This window comes from Polypterus senegalus, chromosome 11 (assembly GCF_016835505.1).
Source record: "Polypterus senegalus isolate Bchr_013 chromosome 11, ASM1683550v1, whole genome shotgun sequence".
NCBI lineage: Eukaryota > Metazoa > Chordata > Cladistia > Polypteriformes > Polypteridae > Polypterus > Polypterus senegalus.
The window spans coordinates 27,551,108-27,575,130 of NC_053164.1; the positions used below are offsets into that span (position 1 = coordinate 27,551,108).

Here is a 24,023-nt window from a genome sequence, read left to right on the forward strand (position 1 = left end):
TTAACCAATTTAGACAACTGGAATTACATAACAACCAAAGATAATCTAGCTGATGACATTACCCGGGGAAAGACCCTAAAGGAGCTTAGTGAGTTAAACAGATGGAGGAATGGACCTTCCTTTCTCAAACAGAATATTAACGAATGGCCATGTTCCTTGATTACCGCCCACCTGAGGACTCCACCGAAATGAGGAATGCCACCTTTTGTGGAAGTCTTGTAATGGAGCAGCACACTAGACTTCCAGATCCCAGTTTTTTCCAGTCTTGGAATGATTTAGTTAAGGCTACCATCCAGGATCTTCATGGGGCGGCTGATGGGAATTCAAGTGCTTATTCCTCAGCAGAAACCTGGAGGGAGACGGAAGTTGAACTCCTAAGAAGAGCTCAACAGAGCAATTTCCCTGTAGAAGTCAAGAATCTTCAATCAGGAGTGGAAATACCTCTAAGCAGTCGCTTGAGGACATTATCACCAGAATTCGACCATACAGTGGGTCTCATTCGAGTTGGTGGCTGACTAAGAAGAATAGAGGGTTTTAATGAGGAAGGCATCCATCCTATTGTACTGGACCCAAGTCACCCAATAACTAAACTGCTCATTCAGAACTATGATGAAAAACTTCTGCACCCAGGCCCTGAGCGGGTGTTTGCGGAGGAAAGACGAAAATATTGGATATTAAGGGGTCGCGAGGCTATCAGACGACATCAGCACCAATGTAGGGAATGCCAGCGTTGGCGTGCCACCACTCAGGCTCCAAAGATGGTGGATCTACCTCCAGCACGACTACGGCTATTTAAGCCACCCTTTTGGTCCACAGGGGTTGATTGCTTTGGTCCCTTTACGGTGAAAATTGGGCGGAGGACGGAAAACGTTGGGGAATTATATTCAAATGTATGACTACTCGTTGTGTTCATTTAGATTTAATTGAAAATTTAGACACTGATGCATTTCTCATGGCTTTCCGTCGGTTTGTGTCAAGAAGAGGCCAGCCTGCTGAACTTCTGTCTGACAGAGGTACAAATTTTCGAGGAGGAGAAGCTGAGTTAAAGGAAGCTATTACTGCCATGGCACCTTCCTTGCAGGAGCAACTTGCTAAGCAACAAGTGAAATTTCAGTTCAACCCACCAAGTAGTCCACATTTTGGAGGGACCTGGGAACGGGAAATCAGGTCAGTGAAGAGTGCCTTACGAGTAGTTCTTGGAACCAATGTTGTGACTGAGGCCGTATTAGCTACCGTTCTTATAGAAGTTGAAGGTATTTTGAACTCCAAACCCTTGGGTTATGTATCCTCAGATGTGGCAGATCCTGACCCAATAACACCGAATCTGTTGCTCATGGGGCGGCGAGATGCTTCACTACCACAGGTAGTTTACCCTCCAGATGATTTGCTGGGACGACGGCGATGGCGTCACAGTCAGATTTTAGCTGATCACTTCTGGAGTAATTTTGTCAAGAATTACTTACCTGGTCTACAGCTCCGTCAGAAATGGCAGACTGAATGTGATGAGTTGAAGGTTGGAGAGGTAGTCATGATTATTGACGCGCAACTCCCAAGAGCATCATGGCAAAGCGGTACAATCATTGAAACCTACCCAGGACCTGATGGTCGCATACGTACAGTTAAGATTCAGGTGAAGGATCGAGTGTATGTCCGACCCACAGTAAAATTAGTCAGGCTTCCAGCTGTTGAAGACTGTGATGGATATAGACCAGATGGGTGATGGTGACTTTCTTCTTGAAGTACAAATTTGTGCTAACAAATTTGGGGGAGGCTATGTCAGAAAGTCCATTGTCAGGTTGAATTGCGACCTCTAATGGCAATATATTAGAAACACTTGTAAAACTTTTCTTACATATTTCCGGGTGAAAGTTCAGGCTTTGCACGTCTTTTGTTCCTTTGTTTACTTGCTGCACGTTGTGAGAATAGTTTGTCCTTTTCTCTTATCAATTGAGCCATTAATGCTGTGCGTCCTTGCGGAAATGTAAGTTTATCATAGATAATTTTATATAAAGAGGTTCAAATGTTTGTTAATCTTACACGTTCAGAGTATTTAAAATGTGTACTTGTACGTAACATTGTAACTTAGTGTATGTATTTGATTTGTTTACAGACCACAGCAACAGGAATTAAAGTACTTTCAGAGTTCAGATTGTGTTTGAGATTAATCCTTATCTCGATATTGGAAAGGGGAGTTTACAAACAAAGTTGTATCACCGTGGAGTCCATAGCGGCACCTCCCGTGACCAGACATCTGATCGTGTCTACAGTCGTTTGGACTTTATCTCACCTGCATTTCTTATACCAGCCTGTCGTACCGAGACCAGCTCTCATTTTTAGTACCTATGTTTTTAAAAACTTTTTTTGGGATCTGGATGTGTTATATTGTTATGTTAGTTGAGTTTTTATTTTCCCTTTAATTGTCTACCATTACATTGGTTTTATTCTTAATTAGGGGTATTGTTGAGAAAATCATATCATGGGTAGAAAAAACAGCGACAGACATCAAGGTAACTGGTTTTTGTTTTTTATTAAAGTGTGACTAATTGGAGAGAGAATTGCTCAGAGAACATGGTGATTTACACATTTTCTTTCCTCTAGAATCTTCCAAGACAATCTGGAGTAATTGACTGTGGATCTTTATGCTGATGGTAAGAACTGACTTTAAAATTACATTCTATGTAAGAATTTATTACCGAGGAGATAAAAGATTAACAATGTTCTGTGCTCTTTTTACCTGGTACTCGATCCTCAATGTGAATTCTCAAGTGTAAGTATTTATAATGTGAAGTGTACAATTCAAACAAATAAATTGTGATTGTATTGAAGCTTTTAGAAATGTATTTTTCTTAATAGCTTGACATGCCTCGTTTGCAGAAGTGGTGATCTGTAATGTTGTTTGAAAAGTTTGCACTTGAATTGTAGGATATTACTTGTTAAGATTAATTTGAATTTAACATTATGTCTGGAAATAATAATAATAATAATAAATCCTTTTATTTATGTACATTGCTATATTTATCATTTTTATATTTGTGTTGTTTTAGGCATGGAAAAGTGTTTGCCAAGTAGACTGAAGAGGCCAAGGAACTTCTAAGTGGGGATGCTGAACCTGTCTACTATCAAAATAGAAGACAGAAAGAAATCACCCAGGTTTGTGAAACCACATATAGAGGAAACCGACTTGATTTTATTGCTAACTTATTTAAATTTGAAAACCCAATTCTTACTTTTTTTTTTAAGTTGCATTTTTTGAGAGAGCACAATATTGAAACAGGTCAGCGACTACAACATACTGCAAAGTAGGACCTAATGGAATAAAAGGAATGGTGCTATACTGAGAATGTGCCTACAGATTCACTGAATGCCTATGCAAAATGTTTACATCAGTGTTGAAAGAAAATCACCTTTTATAACACTCTTTTCACATACTGGCATTCCCAGAATGTTTATCAAATTACAAAAAATAAAATAAATATCAGCAAGTCTCTAATCTGCTTGATCTGCACAAGGTCACGGGGGGAGCAGGAGACAATCATAGCTAACATATGGCACAAGGCCCAAACAAACCCTGGACTGGGCACCAGGCCATCATAGGGCAAACACACACACCATCTACATGCTAGAGCCAATTTAGTATCACCAGTCCATCTAACCTGCATGTCTTTGGACTGTAGAAGGAAACTGGAGCACCCTTCAGGAAACTCACACAGACACAGGGAGAACATGCAAACTCCACACAGGGAAGACCCAGAACATGAACCCAGGCCTTCTTAGGCACTGTGTTGCCCCTGAGGAATATTACAGTCTGATGCAGACCGCACCTACACACTGTATAGTTCCAGACTAAACACATTTCAAAACAGGCTGCTGTCCTGTATCGAGGAGAAACACTGAAGAATGGCAGAAAGGATAATTCTTCATCAACCAGGAAGAAGGGCCCTACCACCAGCATTTATTATAATGCTAAGCCATTTGTGAGCAGCCAGAATCCTCAGTCTTCTCCTTCACCAAAGAAGTCCAATGAAAAGCTTAAAACTTCTATATTAACAGAAAACATTATTTGTGTGTCCATGCAAACTTCAAGATATTAAGTACTGATGGGTTTCTATTTGGATAAGAGATAATTGATTTTTCATTGTTCTTTGCAGTTCTGGCTGCTTTTTTTTATATATAATCCACCAAGTCACCTGACCATGGGGGGCTTTACAAAGGGCAAGGACATAATCAGTGCCAGCGTATGACCCACACGTACTGGGAATTTCTTGTTCGTGGGGAACAATTGGAAGCCACAGTCTCCATCACGAATGGGGTTCAACGGCTTAATCACGCCGGGTAGACACACGTTGATTCTTTCAGTGTAGCGCGCGTGCAGTACCGGACATACAAGTGCATCACAGACCTGTTAATGCTCATTCTCGCGTGGCTGAAAGCCACTTGTCCCTCTAAGAATTTGGACACCGACCGCTGTTGGGTCGTGTAACTATTTAGCAGGCGGGAGTCTTGTTCGTTTTCGGTAATAACCAGACAAATCGCTCCACCAACTAAGAACTGCCATGCACCACCACCCACAGAATCGAGAAAGAGCTATCAATCTGTCAATCCTGTCCGTGTCTGGGCTGGGTGAGGTTTCCTGCGTTGAGTCAAATGAAGCGAAAGGCTCCACACCTGGTGGTGCCCTTCCGTCAATTCCTTTAAGTTTCAGCTTTGTAACCATACTCCCCCCAAAGACTTTGGTTTCCCGGTTGGCTGCCCGGTGGGTCATGGGAATGACGCCGCCGGATCGCCTGTTGCGGGGCCTGCATTGGTGAAGCAGGTGAGACGGTAATGAAACAGAGGCACAGGGCTTATTGGTTTTTAAAGACTGCTTCCTTCATTGGGTTTTAACCAATGCACAGAACAAACCAACACACAATCGTCCGTGCGGCGTTCAAGGTGGAACGGGAGGAGAGGAGAAGGACATCCACTCCGCTCCCTCCGTCATGCTAGTCTGCTGATTTCTCGTTTAGTATACACTGCCTGCTCATGTGCCCACCTCCAACTCGTAACTCAAGTCGTTGTCGTCTCTGCACAGTTCAGATGCACCTGTGACTCACGTAGACTTTTCATTGCTCTGTGTAGTTTTGGCTGCCTTTCTGTATATAACCCACCAAGACACCCGACCACGGTGGGAGGGGGGTGTGTACAAAGTGCAGGAGTATCTAAGAAGACACATGTTTGTCGCGGATGCGAATTGTTGTATGTAGGGTGTAAAACAGTTTGCTATAGTGTACGCGGTCGTGCGTCGTAACCGAAAACTTGTTTCTTAAAGACTACTCACTTCATTGTGTTTTAACCTCAGCTGTAAAGGAACGTTTTAAGGATCCCATGGGATACCCCTCGCAAACAGTTTTACACGCCGCATATGGCGATTCACCTCCACGAGAAATATGCCTCTATTAACAGTCAACGTGGGTAGGAGCTGCATGTGACCTCTACGACAGACGAATATAAATGACGCCGGTTTTTCTGTGTCGTCGTGTCCAAGTTGGTGGGCGTGGCTCTGTGAGTTGTCGTCGTGTCCAATGGTCTTGGAGTTGGTGGGCGTGGCTCTCACTTGTCGGCGGCTTAGTGAATCCATGCCCCTTTCGGCGTGCTTTACATGGTTGTCTGGTCTTAGTGAATTATATATATATATAGATATTCTTCTATTTGATATTACTATATAGTAGTACATACCATGTTGATTTTATATTTTTATACTTTGCACTTTGATCTATAGTAATTAAAATAATAAAAAGGTAATAAATGTGAGTTGGATTTGTACTTTCTTATTCATGGGGTTTATCAAGGCTATTGATGTTGCTGTTTAATAATTAGAACAACTGTGGCAAAAACAACACATAGTTTGGTTATTAAGTGGCATATAACCAAAGAAGCTGCACTTTTATGTATGTTGTGATGATACCCGCAAGTTTGTTAGAGCTGTGAATAGTCAATCCCTACATACAGAATCTTATGCAAAATATTATGGAGTGAATGGCAACTGGCACCACTTGAGACTTTGTCTGGATAGGATCGCTATGTGTGTGTGTTAATCTTCTAGGACAAGATCAGATGACCCCAATAAAGGTTCCTGGTAAGTCTCACTAACTTCATAATAAAACAGAAAGAAAATTTCAATGTGTCAATATTTAGGGGTTAACACCTCCCAACAATATAAAAAAATGATATACTCCAAAATGTCAAAAAATACTTTGATGGATTTTATTGACACTTGGTGATGCCATAGAAAAAAGGAAATTAGTCAACACGCTTTTTTGATTTTTTTATTTGTCAATAAGTTTTTTCATAAGCTGTTCAACCCTGTTCTCAAACCTACTACAGATAATGCAGTAGCTGAACACAGCTTACCAGGAACCGTCTGCCAGAAATCAGTGTTTGATTTATGTGTCCTCTGGAAAGATACATGCAAAGTAAATATTTTCTCTCTTAAAAGGTATGGTTTCAGATATAAAAAAAAGATATTTTCATCTGTGATTTACAGTCTACAGTCCTTTCAGTTCTTTGCCTCTGTGTATACATTGCTATAGACAGAATAAAAAGATTTTTTTGATCTTGAGATAAAAACTGAATATTGAAATACTGCTGTATGTATATATATATATATATATATATATATATATATATATATATATATATATATATATACAGTGGAACCTCGAGATATGATCACCTTGGTATACGAGAAATTCAAGATAAGAGGAAAGTATGAGCGAAACATTCGGATCTAAATACGAGCATTGGCTCACATAAAGAACCACGAGCCAGGCTGTGGCTATGCGTGAGGCATTTACCGATCTGCCTCGACTCGGGGATTCACCCAAGCTGACACTGCAAGCCCGTCAGCTCACTCAGTGTTTCTTGTTCTCCCGTAGTGTGAGGATCTACGCATTTGTGCGCTTGTGATTTCATTGTTTCGCGTGTTAAGCGTATCCAAAAATATCGCGGACATGCAGACGGAGAATAGGAGAGGATTGCCCTCAAGAGGAGAGAGAGAGAGAGAGAGGCGCGCGTTGAGCAAGATGAAGAGAGAAAGACGCGCACGAGAGAGAAGGACCATCAGCTCAGTTATGATGATCACATGACGCTCAGCAGACAAAGTGTATCCATACTACTTGTATTGCAAGACATTACTCATTTTATTAAGTCAAAATTAATTAAAAAATTTCGCTCGTCTCGCAAATCACTCGTAAACCAAGTTACTTGCAAACCGAGGTTCCACTTTTATATATTATTTATCAGTGTTATTTGTTAGAAAAAATTGATTTTTATGTTGATATTTTTGGGGGTGCGGAACGGATTAACTGGATTTCCATTATTTTCAATGGGGAAGTTTGTTCTAGATATGAGAAATTCGCTATACGAGCTCAGTGCTGGGACGAATTAAACTCGTATCTCGAGGTTCCATTGTATATATATTGTAAAAAGGAAGAGACTCGACTCACGTAAAAAAGTATGGGGCTGACACCCGTATAATATTCCTAGCTGCAAAGGTTTGTTTTTTCATTCAACAGAGTAGTTGATTGTAGAGAGTCCAAGACAGAACTGATGAAGGTTGGAAAAGATGGCAGTTTTAAATGGTCAGACAGGAAGTGATGTATGTTAACAGGAAGTGATGTAGGTTGACTGGAAGTGATGTTTCTCTAACATCAGCCTTGGAGCCGGGACAAGAAGTGATGTTCTTCTGGGCACCAGAACTAGAAGTAATGTTCTTCTGGGCGCCAGAACCGGAAGTGATATTCTTCTGGGCGCTGGAACCGGAAGTGACATTCTTGATTCAGATAGGTTTTCACGCAGCTGGTCTGTAGAGATAGCAGGAAAAGGTATAATGGACCCCACCCTCCCCTGGCCTGGCGTGGAATTACCTTTACTTGGTCCACATAATGTCCCCCTATTCGCACGAGTGTGACAATATATATATATACTAGCAAAATACCCGCGCTTCGCAGCGGAGAAGTAGTGTGTTAAAGAAGTTATGAAAATGAAAAGCAAACATTTTAAAAATAACGTAAGATGATTGTTAATGTCATTGATATTGAGTGTTGTTGTCATATCCATCCATCCATTTTCTAACCCGCTGAATCCGAATACAGGGTCACGGGGGTCTGCTGGAGCCAATCCCAGCCAACACAGGGCACAAGGCAGGAACCAATCCTGGGCAGGGTGCCAACCCACCGCAGGACACACACAAACACACCCACACACCAAGCACACACTAGGGCCAATTTAGAATCGCCAATCCACCTAACCTGCATGTCTTTGGATTGTGGGAGGAAACCGAGGCCGGAGGAAACCCACGCAGACACGGGAGAACATGCAAACTCCACGCAGGGAGGACCCGGGAAGCGAACCCGGGTCTCCTAACTGCGAGGCAGCAGCGCTACCACTGCGCCACCGTGCCGCCCTGTTGTCATATCTATCTATTTATATATATCTGTATATATATATTTATATATATCTGTATATATATATATCTGTATATATCTGTATATATATATATATATATATATATATATAGCAAAATACCTGCGATTGGCAGCGAGAAGTAAAAAGAAAAGGAAACATTTTAATAATAACGTAACATGATTGACAATGTAATTGTTTTGTCATTGTCATGAGTGTTGCTGGCATATATATATAAATATATATATATATATATATACACACATCTATACACATATATATACACAGTTATATATATATATACATATATACACATACTGTATATATACACATACTGTATATATACATACTGTATATACACATATACATATCTACATATATACTGTATATACACATTTATATATACAAATCTACATATATATATCCACATATATATATATATTAGGGGTGGGACTCGATTAAAAAATTAATCCAATTAATTAGAGGCTGTGTAAGAATTAATCTTGATTAATCGTATGTAATCGACACGTAAATTTGCCCCAAATCGCAAATGGTTTTTTTTAATTTAAAAGTGTTTTAGTGGGCGACAGAATCAAATAATAGACATGTACATGAATATTGTAAACTGAAGCTGTTTTAATTTCTGAAAAAAAGCCTTTAAACTGCATTTGAATTCAAAACAGAAACAAAAATATCATCCCTGGTTAAAATTGGGCAGACTTAAAAATAAAGTGGTAGTTTAAGTACTTTAAGTAGATTTTCAGAATAGTATTGTCTTTAAATAATAATAACCAAAATTTCAACATAAAGTGCAGTTTTTCTTCTGAAAAAAATAAGTCAGAAACATAAAAGGTAATTTGACCAACTTAATCTTTAAACTCTGAGTAACCTTAGCCAAAATTATTTTGTACATTAGGCTAAAACAGTGAGATCATTGAACATTTTGTAATTAGATGTAATTAGAATTACTAACGGTCACGGAAGTCCAATGATCCCCAGTAAGAGCCACAAAGTCCGCTTTCTGTAATGCATCTAATTTTGCTTGCTTTTCAGTGTGCACAAAACCATGCTTTTATCAAGGCTTCGCTCGGGAAGTCGAAATGATCAGTCGTAGGAACGCGCTTTATTCCAACTCTAACATTTTTGTAGCTGTGATGTGTGCATCAGTGTAATGGATGTACCAGGAAATCATGCATTGACAAAAGTTCCCGTTTGCTTGGAATTGAAAGTGTGATTAAATGCGTTATTTTTAACGCGTTATGGAGTACATGCATCGAAGCTTCTCAGCTGTGCTTGTGCTAATAAAGGGAAACATTTTAAAAATAACGTAACATGATTCTGCGTTAACCGAATATTTTTTCATACGTCCCAAACCAAGGAGATGCGAAGGTAAAATGAATCAGTAGCGTACATACTCAGTGCATCCCTCTCGAATCGAACCTCAATGTCGGCATTAGAGGCTTAAGACTCTACAATTGAGCCACAGAATGTGGCTTGTCTATGCGAGAGTATGTACTGTAGATAGGGGTATATATATACATTTAAATATATACCCGCGTATCGCAGTGGAGAAGTAGAAGTTATGAAAAAGAAAAGGGAACATTTTAAAAATAACGTAACATGATTGTCAATATACAGTAATTGTTTTGTGAGTGTTATTGAATGTTGCTGTCATCAAGGATTTGATTATCATTATTTCTTTCAATCAGGGTCGTATTTGTACGATGTGTTGTGTTCAAGTTACATTCCGTGTTTGTCAATCGCTGTAAAGATGACAGGTTTCATTCATCGATTCGTTTCTTACTGCATCAATAAACAGCTCGCCTTCTTCTTTATCTGAGACCTGACACACTGCATGCACGGGTTTTTTACACTGTCTTCCTTTAGCGGACATTGACTTTTTCCACCGTGTGCTTTGTTTCCACAGTAGCTGCATTTATGAATATGCTTATCAGACGCTTCATATTTTTTGCTGCCTTTTCAATTGTGTAATTCGGTTTTTGTTCAGCGCTCTTTGGAACTGTTGCTTTTTATCTGTGCACTGCGTCAGTTCACGTGAGCCACTCGGTGTACTTGCATCGAAGGTTCCCAGCTGTGCTGGTGCCATCTCGTGCTATGTCCATGGCTTTATTTAATGTTACCTTAGTCCTGGCACTTAAAACTTTCTCTCGCAGTTTCGCTGAGTTTGTGTCAAACACCACCCTGACCATCTCATCTTCCTCTCCATAAGCACAGTCCTTCACCCGTGAATATTTACCCGTGGCAGTTTGCTATTGGATTGCCGCTGACGGACGGCCTTCTATGGGCAGGCACTAAATTACAAACGCCAGCGGCAGCCTGTCTATGAACTTAATTTAAAGTGTAGGTTTACATCGTGCTTTGTTTCCGAAGTAGCAGAACTCGCTTCTTATTGTTTCGCTGCCTTCTCAATTATATAATGCATGTTTTCTTGAGCGCATTTTTGAGGTCTTCCTGGTTTTCTATGTACTGCGTGATTACGTGGGAGGCGTGATGATGTCACACGAAACTCCGCCCCCACGGCGTTGAAGCTCATCTCCATTACAGTAAATGGAGAAAAGCTGCTTCCAGTTATGACCATTACGCGTAGAATTTCGATATAAAACCTGCCCAACTTTTGTAAGGAAGCTGTAAGGAATCAACCTGCCAAATTTCAGCCTTCCACCCACACGGAAAGTTGGAGAATTAGTGATGAGTCAGTGAGTGAGTGAGTGAGTGAGTGAGTGAGTGAGTGAGTGAGTGAGTGAGTGAGTGAGGGCTTTGCCTTTTATTAGTATAGATATACGACTAGGAACAAGCTGAAGGCACCAAGTGAAGGTGATTAGCCGCCAGGCCAGGGGGTGGCAGGGTTCTCTTAACCTTTGTCTGTTATTTCTGCAGATCAAATATGGGAAAACCTGCCTGACCTGACATCACTTCCTGTTCCGGCACCCAGACTGACGTCACTTCCTGTTCCGGCACCCAGACTGACGTCACTTCTGGGTTACAAGATATAAAAAACTCTATCTTGGCTAACTCGAGCAGTTCAGGGTGGAACTCAAAGAAGCAACATTGCTGAATCAATATAATCCTTTTGCAGCTAGGAACAATATACGGGTGGCTGCCCCAAACCTTTTTAAGAGTGTTGAGACTTGTTCTTTTACAGTGGCGTAGTCGGCAGGATGGCGTCCTGGTGGAATAGGAAGCTGAACCAACAGTATGTCTTAACACATCATCATGGACCACCAAAACATATCAGGTAGGAGAGTACCGTTCTTGTGTTGCCGAGCTGGGGTCTGACGGTGTGTGTCGGGGGGATCTGGAGTATGTTCTGACCCAGTTCTCCTTAAAGAGAACCTGGGAGCGTAGGCAGAAGACCTACAGACAAGGGCCAGGTTCTGAAAGGAACACAGCGGAGACCTATTATGGGCTTCCAAGGATGGGGACCGACCCTAAGAAACCCACAAAGAAAAATTTCTTTGGAATAGGTGGGGGTGCCCTGGATCATCAGGTGAGGGAAATACTGAACTGGAATACAATATCTATTTAAATAGATATACATACTGCTCAAAAATATTAAAGGAAAACTTTTTAATCCATCAAGTCAGTGAAACTTGTGGGCTATTGATCTGGTCAGTTAAGTAGCAGAGGAGGTTGTTAATCAATATCAGCTGCATTGGTGTTAATGAAATTAAGAACAGGTGCACTAGAGTGGCAAAAATGAGATGACCCCGAAAACTAGAATGAATGGTCTAACAGATGGAGGCCACTGACATTTTTCCCTCCTCATCTGTTTCTTCACTAGTTTTGCATTTGACTACGGTCAATGTCGCTACTGGTAGCATTAGGCGATACCTAGACCTTACAGAGGTGGCACAGGTAGTCCTACTTCTCCAGGAGGGCACATCAATATGTGCCTCCCATTGCCAGAAAGTCCAGGAGACAGGCAGTTACTCTAGGAGAGCTGGACAGGGCCGTAGAAGGTCCTTAAACCATCGGCAAGACCAGAGGAGGAAAAGGATAAGCACCACCAGACTCCTGCACAATGACCTTCAGCAGGCCACTGGTGTGAATGTCTCTGACCAAACAATCAGAAACAGATAACATGAGGATGTCCTGAGGGCCCGTCGTCCTCTAGTGGGCCCTGTGCTCACTGCCTGGCACCATGGAGCTCGATTGGCATTTGTATAGAATACCAGAATTGGCAGGTCCACCACTGGCACCCTGTGCTTTTCACAGATGAGAGCAGGTTCACCTTCAGCACATGTGACAGATGTGAAAAGGTCTGGAGAAGCCGTAGAAAACATTATGCTGCCTATAACATTGTTACGTATGACCAGTATGGTGGTGAGTCAGTGATGGTCTGGGGAGGCATATCCATGGAGGGACACACAGACTTCTACACACTAGACAATGGCACCTTCACTACCATTAGGTATTAGAATGAAATCCTTGGACCCATTGTCAGACCCTGCACTGATGAAGTGGGTCCTGGGTTCCTCCTGGTGCATAACAATGCCTGGCCTCATGTGGCGAGAGTATGCAGGCAGTTCCTGGAGGATGAAGAAATTGATACCATTGACTGGCCCCCACGCTCACTCACCTGACCTCAATCCAATAGAACACCTCTGGGACATTATGTTTCAGTCCATCCGATGCCACCAGGTTGCACCTCAGACTGTCCAGGAGCTTAGTGATGCCCTATTCCAGATCTGGGAGCAGTTCCCCCAGGATACCATCCGTTTTCTCCTTAGGAGCATGCCTCACCTGACGTTGTCAGGCTTGCATACAAGCACGTGTGGGCCATACAAACTACTGAGTACGATTTGGAGTTGCTGCAATGAAATTTCGGCAAATCGGATTAGTCTGCCTGCCACATCATTTTTTTCACTTTGATTTTTGGGGTGTCTTTCAATTCAGCCCTCTGTAACTTGATCATTTTCATTTCCATCAAACGATGTGGCATCCTTTTGTTCCTAAAACATTACCCAGTCCATATCAGTACAGATATCCAGCAGGATTTTTTCCCATTGAGATTTGAGGTGTTTTCAAAGTGGTCCTTTAATTTTTTTTAAAAAATAGAACCATATTTGCAAATGTTGCCAAGTGTTGCGTTTTTTTTCCCCTAATGTAAAATTTAGATTATTTCCTTCAAATTTTAAAACCATCCCAGAAAGAAATGCTTTTGCTTGTTTCACTGTACACAAAGGAATCTCATTGATTTGGTAATCAAGAGTATAGAACTTTGTTTAGGTCACTTGATAGACGGTGTTTCTAACAAGGTTTTTAATTATGCAGTTGGCCTGTTCACATTCCCGTGGCCCTGTGCTCGGATTCAACGGGTTGGAGAATGGATGGATGTTCACATTCCTATGGCCTTTCTAAATTTATATGGTGACAGCATGTATCATCTTCTGTTCCCATGGGGTTTTTTATTGGTGGAATTGGTCTTAAGGCCTTTCGAGAGTTTTGGTTTGGGGGTGTTTGTCAAGTTCCATTCCTATTACTGTTTTGAAAAGACTGACCTGTTGGTCCTTTTTTAGACTTTGTAAAGATATTGTGCAGGGTTTGTTTTTAGTTAGCTGATAGTGCCTATGTTTTTAAAAACTTTTTTTGGGATCTGGATGTGTTATATTGTAATGTTAGTTGAGTTTTCATTTTCCCGTTTAATTGTCTACCATTACATTGGTTTTATTCTTAATTAGGGGTATTGTTGAGAAAATCATATCGTGGGTAGAAAAAACAGCGACAGACATCAAGGTAACTGGTTTTTGTTTTTTATTAAAGTGTGACTAATTGGAGAGAGAATTGCTCAGAGAACATGGTGATTTACACATTTTCTTTCCTCTAGAATCTTCCAAGACAATCTGGAGTAATTGACTGTGGATCTTTATGCTGATGGTAAGAACTGACTTTAAAATTACATTCTATGTAAGAATTTATTACCGAGGAGATAAAAGATTAACAATGTTCTGTGCTCTTTTTACCTGGTACTCGATCCTCAATGTGAATTCTCAAGTGTAAGTATTTATAATGTGAAGTGTACAATTCAAACAAATAAATTGTGATTGTATTTAAGCTTTTAGAAATGTATTTTTCTTAATAGCTTGACATGCCTCGTTTGCAGAAGTGGTGATCTGTAATGTTGTTTGAAAAGTTTGCACTTGAATTGTAGGATATTACTTGTTAAGATTAATTTGAATTTAACATTATGTCTGGAAATAATAATAATAATAATAAATCCTTTTATTTATGTACATTGCTATATTTATCATTTTTATATTTGTGTTGTTTTAGGCATGGAAAAGTGTTTGCCAAGTAGACTGAAGAGGCCAAGGAACTTCTAAGTGGGGATGCTGAACCTGTCTACTATCAAAATAGAAGACAGAAAGAAATCACCCAGGTTTGTGAAACCACATATAGAGGAAACCGACTTGATTTTATTGCTAACTTATTTAAATTTGAAAACCCAATTCTTACTTTTTTTTTTAAGTTGCATTTTTTGAGAGAGCACAATATTGAAACAGGTCAGCGACTACAACATACTGCAAAGTAGGACCTAATGGAATAAAAGGAATGGTGCTATACTGAGAATGTGCCTACAGATTCACTGAATGCCTATGCAAAATGTTTACATCAGTGTTGAAAGAAAATCACCTTTTATAACACTCTTTTCACATACTGGCATTCTCAGAATGTTTATCAAAATACTAAAAATAAAATGAATATCAGCAAGTCTCAAATCTGCTTGACCTGCACAAGGTCACGGGGGGAGCAGGAGACAATTATAGCTAACATATGGCACAAGGCCCAAACAAACCCTGGACTGGGCACCAGGCCATCATAGGGCAAACACACACACCATCTACATGCTAGAGCCAATTTAGTATCACTAGTCCATCTAACCTGCATGTCTTTGGACTGTAGGAGGAACCTCACACAGACACAGGGAGAACATGCAAACTCCACACAGGGAAGACCCAGAACATGAACCAAGGCCTTCTTAGGCACTGTGCTGCCCCTGAGGAATATTACAGTCTGATGCAGACCGCACCTACACACTGTATAGTTCCAGACTAAACACATTTCAAAACAGGCTGCTGTCCTGTATCGAGGAGAAACACTGAAGAATGGCAGAAAGGATAATTCTTCATCAACCAGGAAGAAGGGCCCTACCACGAGCATTTATTATAATGCTAAGCCATTTGTGAGCAGCCAGAATCCTTAGTCCTCTCTTCACCAAAGAAGTCCAATGAAAAGCTTAAAACTTCTATATTAACAGAAAACATTATTTGTGTGTCCATGCAAACTTCAAGAAATTAAGTACTGATGGGTTTCTATTTGGATAAGAGATAATGAGCATTGCTGAAAATGTGGCTGTTTCCACACCCCGACTCCTGTACGATAAAGAAGTCATGTAACACATGAAAAGAGCTCCACCTTATGATTTTACATGATACAGTTGTGCAGAGAGGAAGTGAGAGTGTTCTCATTACTTTAGTAAAGCCTGATGCTATATACATTGACCGGGACAATGTCCACACCTTTAAGTACTTCTTAAAGTTGTGAAGGTTCTAGTGCACCATGCTGGGAAATCAACTGAGACCTTTGCTGTCCTGGATGATTGGTCAGAGAGGACCAGTATCATGACTGCAGTATTCAGTAGTGCATTAAAGTTACCACAAAGCCTAGAAGTAATGACTCCTAGAGTAGTCCGTCAGGACATTCATGTTCCAGGAGAGTGTGAATTTTCCCCACTAAATGAATCCAAGAAAAAGTTTGCAACTCAGCAGGCGTTCACTGCCAACAGTCTATGCCTGGAGAAATACTCACACCATATTGATGAGCTAAAGAAGCTCTACCTGCATATCTGGGACTTACCATTGCCTCCAATACATCAGGTATATCCTCTGTTTCGAATGGACTTAAATTTTTCCCATCTGGTGGTGCCAATTCAGCCAGTAAATACTGGCCCATCTGATACACCAGTTGCTGCCCACACTGTTTTGTGATGAACACTAATACAGGGACAAGATGAAAGGTGTATACAGATGAATGTCTCATCCCCCATGACTGAAATGATGAGAAGTGTGGAGCAACTCTGGCAGGTAGACACTTTACCCTGTTTGAACCCACAGCAGGTGACCTGGTCCAGGCAAGAACAGCAAGTCCTGGACTTGCTTGAAACAAAGACAATGTGAGTTAAGGTCAATGGAGTCAAAAAATATGCCGCTGTATTACTGAGATGTCCTGGGAGTCCACGCTTTCAGGCATCTCCAGAAGAACTGCTTCCCCACCACAGATGGGTTGAAATGTGCCTCCTGAAAGATCAAGAGATAGCCAACTTGTACAGTATATGCAGCTCATCCAGAAGCTTGTGGACACAGGTCATGTTAGGATTCTATCTGAGAAGAAAATAAAAGTACCTGAAGAGACTTAGTGCATACTACATCACATTCCATCCATCCATCCATTATCCAACCCGCTATATCCTAACTACAGGGTCATGGGCGTCTGCTGGAGCCAATCATCCTTTCTTCTCACTCTGTTTGTGACACTTCGAGTGCCCCATCGGCTCCTGGAAGAGTGTAAATCTTTGCGAATGAGTGTGATCGGCACCATCGAAGCAAAACTTTCTTTGTAAATTGCGTTTCAAGACTACTTACTGTCCCTTAGGGTGAGTTTAGGTCACTAAAACCCTGCAACATTTAAGGTTGCTTTTGTGATGAATTCTTTCAAGACAATGGAGTGTTTACATCTAAGAAGATGTACCGACCTCTTCATATTAAGTTTTGGACTTTGGAATTGTTTGGACTTTCTGCCCGTTAAGCACGGAAGGGCAGCGTCCACATTTCTCAGAATAATTTTTCTCTTAAATCACAGGCATGTAGCGCAGGGTTGTCAGGCAGAAATTTGCAGGATTGCATAGAAAATGTAATTTCTATACCACAGCGGTCATGCAGCGCCTTTCACAAGGGATCTGCTACCGAGAGATGATCCAAATACATTTAAGTTGCTGTTAGTGCTACTTACCTGTTGTGTTATAGCACCTTTAAAATGTACTTTACCCGAAAGCACTCCAGTACTGCTCAATGTATCTTTACTTCTTACATGTTAATGTTTTACTGTTTACTATTTTATATACTACATTGTATTATTTTCCCTTGCACTCAGTGAACGAAGCCACTAGGTAAGCTAGTTTAAAATAATTCTTTGTTTTGGTATATTTCTTGGACATTTTTGTAAGGTGTCCTTGAGTGCCTTGAAAGGCGCCAATTAGTATAGTAGTACTAGCAGTAGTAGTAGTATTTTGGTTTGGATGCAGAACTGAGAGGACACGATAGCTTTGAAGTTTAAAAAATGCTGAATACACAGACCGCAAAACTACCGAGTCCACTGGTTGGAGAGCAGGAGCTAAAAGCAATTGAAATCGACACGAGAGGAGTGTAATATAGGCGTGAGAACACCGGCAAAATCAGAGGAGTGGCTCCAGAAGAGGGCGGCAATTTACGGGTCTCATATAGTCTGAAGCGCTCGGATCTGTCAGAGTCCTAAAATTGTCCTGACTGCAGCTGGATACTTTTCCGTTATTCTCAGAGTCAATTATGGATATAGTGTACACGCTAATTCTTACTGTGACCGTCCTGGGTCTACTCTTCATATTGTTCCGGAGAGACTCTGCTTGTCGTGGCAAGATGCCACCCGGTCCGATTCCGCTACCTCTGATCGGTAACCTTTTGCAGCTGAACAGCAGCGCTCCTTACGAGAGTCTCCTAAAGGCAGGGAGTGCATAAATTGAATTATATATATATATATATATACAGCCCATCAATGCCGGATTAATAACCATGTCCCGTGATTTTTTTTGTAGCTAAGCGAGACGTACGGACCCGTGATGACGGTGCACCTGGGTGGGCTGCGGGTCGTGGTTCTGGTCGGCTACGAGACGGTGGAAGAAGCGCTGGTGCAACACGCTGAGGCGTTCGCAGGTAGACCGAAGCTGCCACTGTTTCATGCGGTATCCAGCGGATTCGGTAAGTGTTTTTAATCCAGTGTGAGATTCGATGTGAATTAAATTATAAATGTTGCAAAGTGTAACGCCTAATAATTAGCGCAGTTTATCGTACAGCTGTCGGCAGTCTTTGGGTGTTGTGCTGCACTTTGCAGACCTCGAGAATGAAGTGGGTAGTTTATGGGTATTTCACCGATGGCTTAGAATGGAGATGCATAGCTGGGCGTCAGAATGTTTTCATTTGATCTCCCGTTAGCCTCAAATGGCCAATAATATCCACAGCACCATAGGTCACCGCAGTTGTAGACCAGCAGTTTCAGGATTGACTTCGTATTGTTTGGTTTGATGTACTGTTTTTCCTTCTCATTTTTATCGCTTAATTTTTGAACGGGTCCTTGACCCGACGCTACTTTCCGGGCTTTGCCGAGACCCGCAGAAACCTTAAGAAAGTAATTTTACGAAGTCAGTCCTGAAACTGCGGTGATTTTACTTCTGGGTCTACAACCGCGGGTCTACTGGCACTAATCCATATCCTCAGTTTTTGTTTGTTTATTTTGTTTTAATGCTGCCTTCACCTGCTATCGGACAGAATGGAGTGTCGCGCAAGTGTCATTCGAAGTGGAAGCTTCCCAGCTTGGCAGTTCAAGAAACCAAAGCTTACCTGAATTCTCCGAGTTGTGACGTAACACATACCTTTCATCTTAGACAAAATAAATAAATAAATAAACGGTCAGGTAGAACTTGCGTTTTTTTAAACAAACTAGATTTCCAAACTGTAGACATGATTTTTTTTTTTTAATTAACTGGATTAAAAATGTCCATCCATTCTCCAACCCGCTATATCCTAACACAGGGTCACGGGGTCTGCTGGAGGCAATCCCAGTCAACGCAGGGCCCAAGGCAGGAACAAATCCCGGGCAGGGTGCCAGCCTACTGCCGTTACCCAATGTAGTCTCTTAAAAATAGTTTGTTTGAATTTCTTGTTAAGATATAATTTTGACATAAATAAACTTACAGGTAAACCATCAGATTCCATAAACAAGTGTTACTGTCATAGACTTTAATTTATAAACATAATTTTTCATCACATTCCTACCATATGTGGAACAATAAGGATACTAAATGCAACCCCAAATCAGAAAAAGTTGGGACAATATGGAAAGTGCAAAAAATAAAAAATGCAGTGATTCTTAAATTTATTTTGACTTTTATTTCGCTGCAGACAGTATGAAGTCAAGATATTTCCTGTTTTGTCAGATCAACTTCATTTTGTTTGTTAATATACCTCTACCTCCTAGCGCTCCGCTTTCCTCCCACAGTCCAAAGACATGCAGGTTAGGTGGATTGGAGATTCTAAATTGGCCCTAGTGTGTGCTTGGTGTTTTTGTGTGTGTCCTGCGGTGGGTTGGCACCCTGCCCGGGATTGGTTCCTGCCTTGTGCCCTGTGTTGGCTGGGATTGCTCCAGCAGACCCCTGTGACCCTGTGTTCGGATTCAGCGGGTTGGAAAATGGATGGATGGAAATACCTCTATTCCTGCATTTTAGGCCTGCAAACAATTTCCAAAAAAAAGCTGGGATGGTAAAACATTCACCACTTTGTACTTTTGCACTTCCTTAAAAGACGTTGTGGCACTGAGGATACCAAGCGATGAGGCGTATCAGGTGTTGTTATCTCCTATTCTTTCTGCAAACATGTTTTATGATGTACATCAGTATTGGGTTGTCCTTTTCACATTTTTTGTTTCAAAATTCCCCTCACATTCTCTGACTTGGGGGCAGGTGAGTCCAGTGCCTAGACCCTCTTCTTCCGTAGCCATGCCTTTGTAATGTGCAGAATGTGGTTTTACATCATCTTGTTGAAAAACACATGGATGTTCTTGGAAAAGATGTCATCTTGAAGGCAGCATGTGTTACTCTAAAATCTCGATGTACCTTTCTCCATTAATGCTGCCATCACTGAAAAATATACTACCTTTGCCAAGGGCACTGGCATAACCCCATGCCATGACACACCCTGGCTTTTGGACTTGTTATGGATAACAGTCTGGATGGTCCTTTTCATATTTGGTGCAGAGCACATTTAATCCATTTCTTCCAGAAAAGATCTGGAATACTGTTTGTTTGACCTCCACTGTGTGATGGTCTGGAGATGCCTCCAAGATCAGAGAAGTCCACGCCTTTTCTGGACAACATAACATAAAGCTTCTTTTTTGCACAGTTAAAGTTTTAAGTGGCATTTGTGAATGTTACTCCATTTTGTAGTGCTTGACAAATGTTTGCCAAAGTCATCCCTTGTAGTCCCACGTGCTTATATCAGCTATTGATGAGTGACAGTTCTTTATGCAGTGCCGTCTAAGGGATTGGAGATCACGGGTGCCCTTTACAAACTGAAATTCCTCCAAATTCCTTGAATTGTTTAGTGATACTATGCACTGTAGAGGGAGAAATGCAAATCCCTTCCAAACTCTCTTTAAAGAACATTGTTTTTGAACATTTTAATAATTTTCTCACGCATCTGTTGACAAATGGGAGATCCTCTGCCCATCTTTGCTCCTCAAAGACTCAGCTTTTCATTGATACCAAATCATGATTACAGTCACCTGTCTGAAATCACATTATTATTTAATTGTTTTTTTTTCCTCATTACTGGCCTGAATTTGCCCCTGTCCCAACTTGTTTTGAATGAAATGCAGGAATGGATGTATATTAACAAATGAAATGAAGTTGACCAGACAAAACATGAAATATCTTGAGATCATACGTTTTCGCAATGAAATAAAAGTCAAAGTAAAATTAAGAATCAGAATTTATTTAAATTTTCCTTGCTGTCCAATTTTGACAAACTACAGGCAAAAGAAAACTTCATGTCCTTTCTTACACTGAAAGATGAGATTATATTTGAAAATAACCACATTTATATTTTCCTAGATATCTCCCCTGTAACAGCTGCTAAATGCTCCAGACACTATAACATTAAGCAGCACCTAAGCTGTGCTTATATTAGATACAGGCTCTTGTACTCTGCCAAATTGAAAGTGAGAATTGAACGTAGGCAGAGTGATGACTCTGAGGTTAGGGATCTGTTCTGGCAATCGGAAGGTTGCTTGTTCGAATCCCATAGACTCCAGAAAAGGCTCTACTCTTTTGGCCCCTTGCGCAAGGCCCTTAACCTGGGTATGACGTTAATCTGCATCCAGTCCTACAATCAGGTCCTCCAATTTACAGGGAAAACCTGGGGGTTGGTGACAGGATTGTCACTCCAGCCCCTGCAAAAAACCTCACATTATCCCAGTGTGGTGCTGAGGTGTCACCCATTTTATGGCTGCACTTGGATCTCAATCCGCGTGGTTTGCCAAGGGGTGGGTGCGGCAACGTGCCGTGATTAGCACATGCTCCCAACCTCTCTCTCTGTCAGTTTTACATTTTTAGTTTTCTAAATGAAGCATATAAAGAACTAGGAAAACTGATTCTAACATCCTTACCATATTCTGGCAAGGCAAAGAATATTCTACTTGTAACTTGGGATATTTGTTAATATGACATTTCCCATAACTACACATTCTACAGTATTTGCTTTTTTGCTTTTATCAAGGCTTCTGTCGGGTAGTCTTTTGAAACGAAATTTTCCTCAAATCAGTCCTAGCAACGCGCTTTCTTCCGACTCTAATATTTTTGTGGCTCTGATGTGTGCATCAATGTAATCGGTGTACCAGGAAATCATGCATTGACAGAAGTTCCATTTGCTTGGAATACAAAGTGTGATTAAATGCATTATTTTTTAACGCGTTATGGAGCACATGCATCAAAGCTTCTCAGCTGTGCTTGTGCTAAGTAAAGGAAACATTTTAAAAATAACGTAACACGATTGTCAATGTAACCTTTTGTAAGTAGTGCCTGGAGGATTCAGAGTGTGGAGAAACTCTAGAGACAGCGTGTGTATTATCTTGTGGATTTTTCTGTGAGTATTTGGTGGCAGCGTCACAAAGTTGCTTCCGCAAGACTGCGTTAGCTGCGGAGCTCAGCTCAGAGCGAAATGAGGTGAATGGGAGGGGAGTTGATGACATGACTCCCCCACCCGCCTTTACTGTCAATCCCCCCACAAACACAGTCTCTCAGAATTTGCATAAGCACAGCCCTTTACCAGCAATTTTAACTTAGTTACAAAGTGATCAAAACTCTCGTTTATATCCTGCGTCCTCTCATTAAACTTGTGTTCCGCATTAGCCGTGGGCATGAGAAACACCAGCGGCAGCTTGTCTATGAACTTAATTTAAAGTTTAGGTTTACACCTTGCTTTCTTTCCGAAGTAGCAGCACTCATGAATATGGTTGTATGTGTCAGTCACTCGCTTCTTATTGTTTCGCTGCCTTCTCAATTGTATAATGCATATTTTCTTCAGCGCTTTTTGGAGCTCTTCCTTGTTTTCTACGTACTGCGTTGACAGTCAGTTCACGTGATTACGTGGGAGGCGTGATGATGTCACATGAAACTCCACCCCCCACGGCCATCAAGCTCAACTCCATTACAGTATATGGAGAAAAATAGCTTCCCGTTTTGACCATTGCGCATAGAATTTATCTATCCTTAGATGTCTCTACAGGAATACTCTAGGAAACTCTGAAGGCATTTTTATGAGGACAGATTATTGCGCATCTCTCCCACAAAAATAAAATAGAAACAAAGAAGGCATCAGAGTTAATCAGTGAAATTACCAGAATAGATCATGAGCACATGAGGTTCCCTAATTAGGCACTTCACAATCAAAATTCAACCTTCTGACCACAAAAGAAATGGAACAACTCATTTTTATTTAACAACATCAGTACTATGAACATGGAAAGAAGGCTAATAAGATTTTAGCTCAATTAATCCACAAGCAGGAAGTTGCAATGCAATAACAGTAACAACAACAAAGACAGAGATAAAATTATTGACCATATAAATATAATGCACACATTTAGAGACTACCCTAAGTCTTTATATTCTACTCAGTTTAGATAAGACAAGACACAATTTATTGCAATTTTTGATGCATTACAGATACCACAACTAAATACTCTCAGTGCAGAGGAATTGGATAAACCTCTGACATTCTCAGAATTACTAGACGCTATACACTCACTTCAGAGTGGGAAAGCAGCAGGCCCGGATGGCTACCCTGCCAAATTTTATTAAAAAAAAAAAAAAAATTAACTCCCCTTTTATTACCAACATTTGTAGAACCCAGAGACATAAAAAATGTACCTCAAACGTTTCGCTTCCTAAAAAAAATAAGGACTTTTTACAATATGCATCATACATGCATGTTAAGATACATTCCAAAATTCTAGCTAGAAGGAATGAGAAAGTAATATCACATAACCAAACATGATTTACTAAAGGCATACACCTAGCTTTCAATCTCTGACGCCTGTTTAATATGATATATTCACACATAAATCTAACACCCAAGAGATCTTATTATCTCTGGATGCAGAAAAAGCTTTCAATATGGTTGAATGGGACTACCAGTTCACTACATTGCATAAATTTGGGTTTGGCAAATACATATGGGCGGCACGGTGGCGCAGTG

The 24,023-nt window shown here is 40.8% G+C and overlaps 1 protein-coding gene across 4 annotated transcripts in view; it reads left to right on the forward strand.

Moving 5' to 3' along the window:
- The first annotated feature begins 890 nt into the window (after positions 1-890).
- LOC120538769 (cytochrome P450 2B19-like) overlaps positions 891-24,023 on the forward strand; it is a 46,071-nt gene continuing 22,938 nt past the window's right edge. Inside the window, exons 1-9 of one of the 4 annotated variants that reach the window (XM_039768231.1) lie at positions 891-1,981; positions 2,111-2,507; positions 2,599-2,648; positions 3,045-3,150; positions 11,341-11,698; positions 14,145-14,199; positions 14,291-14,340; positions 14,737-14,842; positions 18,311-18,473. In XM_039768231.1, coding sequence (XP_039624165.1) covers positions 18,335-18,473 — 139 coding nt within the window. In that variant the 5' untranslated portion in view covers positions 891-1,981; positions 2,111-2,507; positions 2,599-2,648; ... (4 more) ...; positions 14,737-14,842; positions 18,311-18,334. Of the gene's footprint in view, positions 2,508-2,598; positions 2,649-3,044; positions 3,151-11,340; positions 11,699-14,144; positions 14,200-14,290; positions 14,341-14,736; positions 14,843-17,985; positions 18,219-18,310; positions 18,474-24,023 lie in introns of those variants that run through there. The other 3 variants (XM_039768230.1, XM_039768229.1, XM_039768228.1) reach the window with 3 other exon arrangements.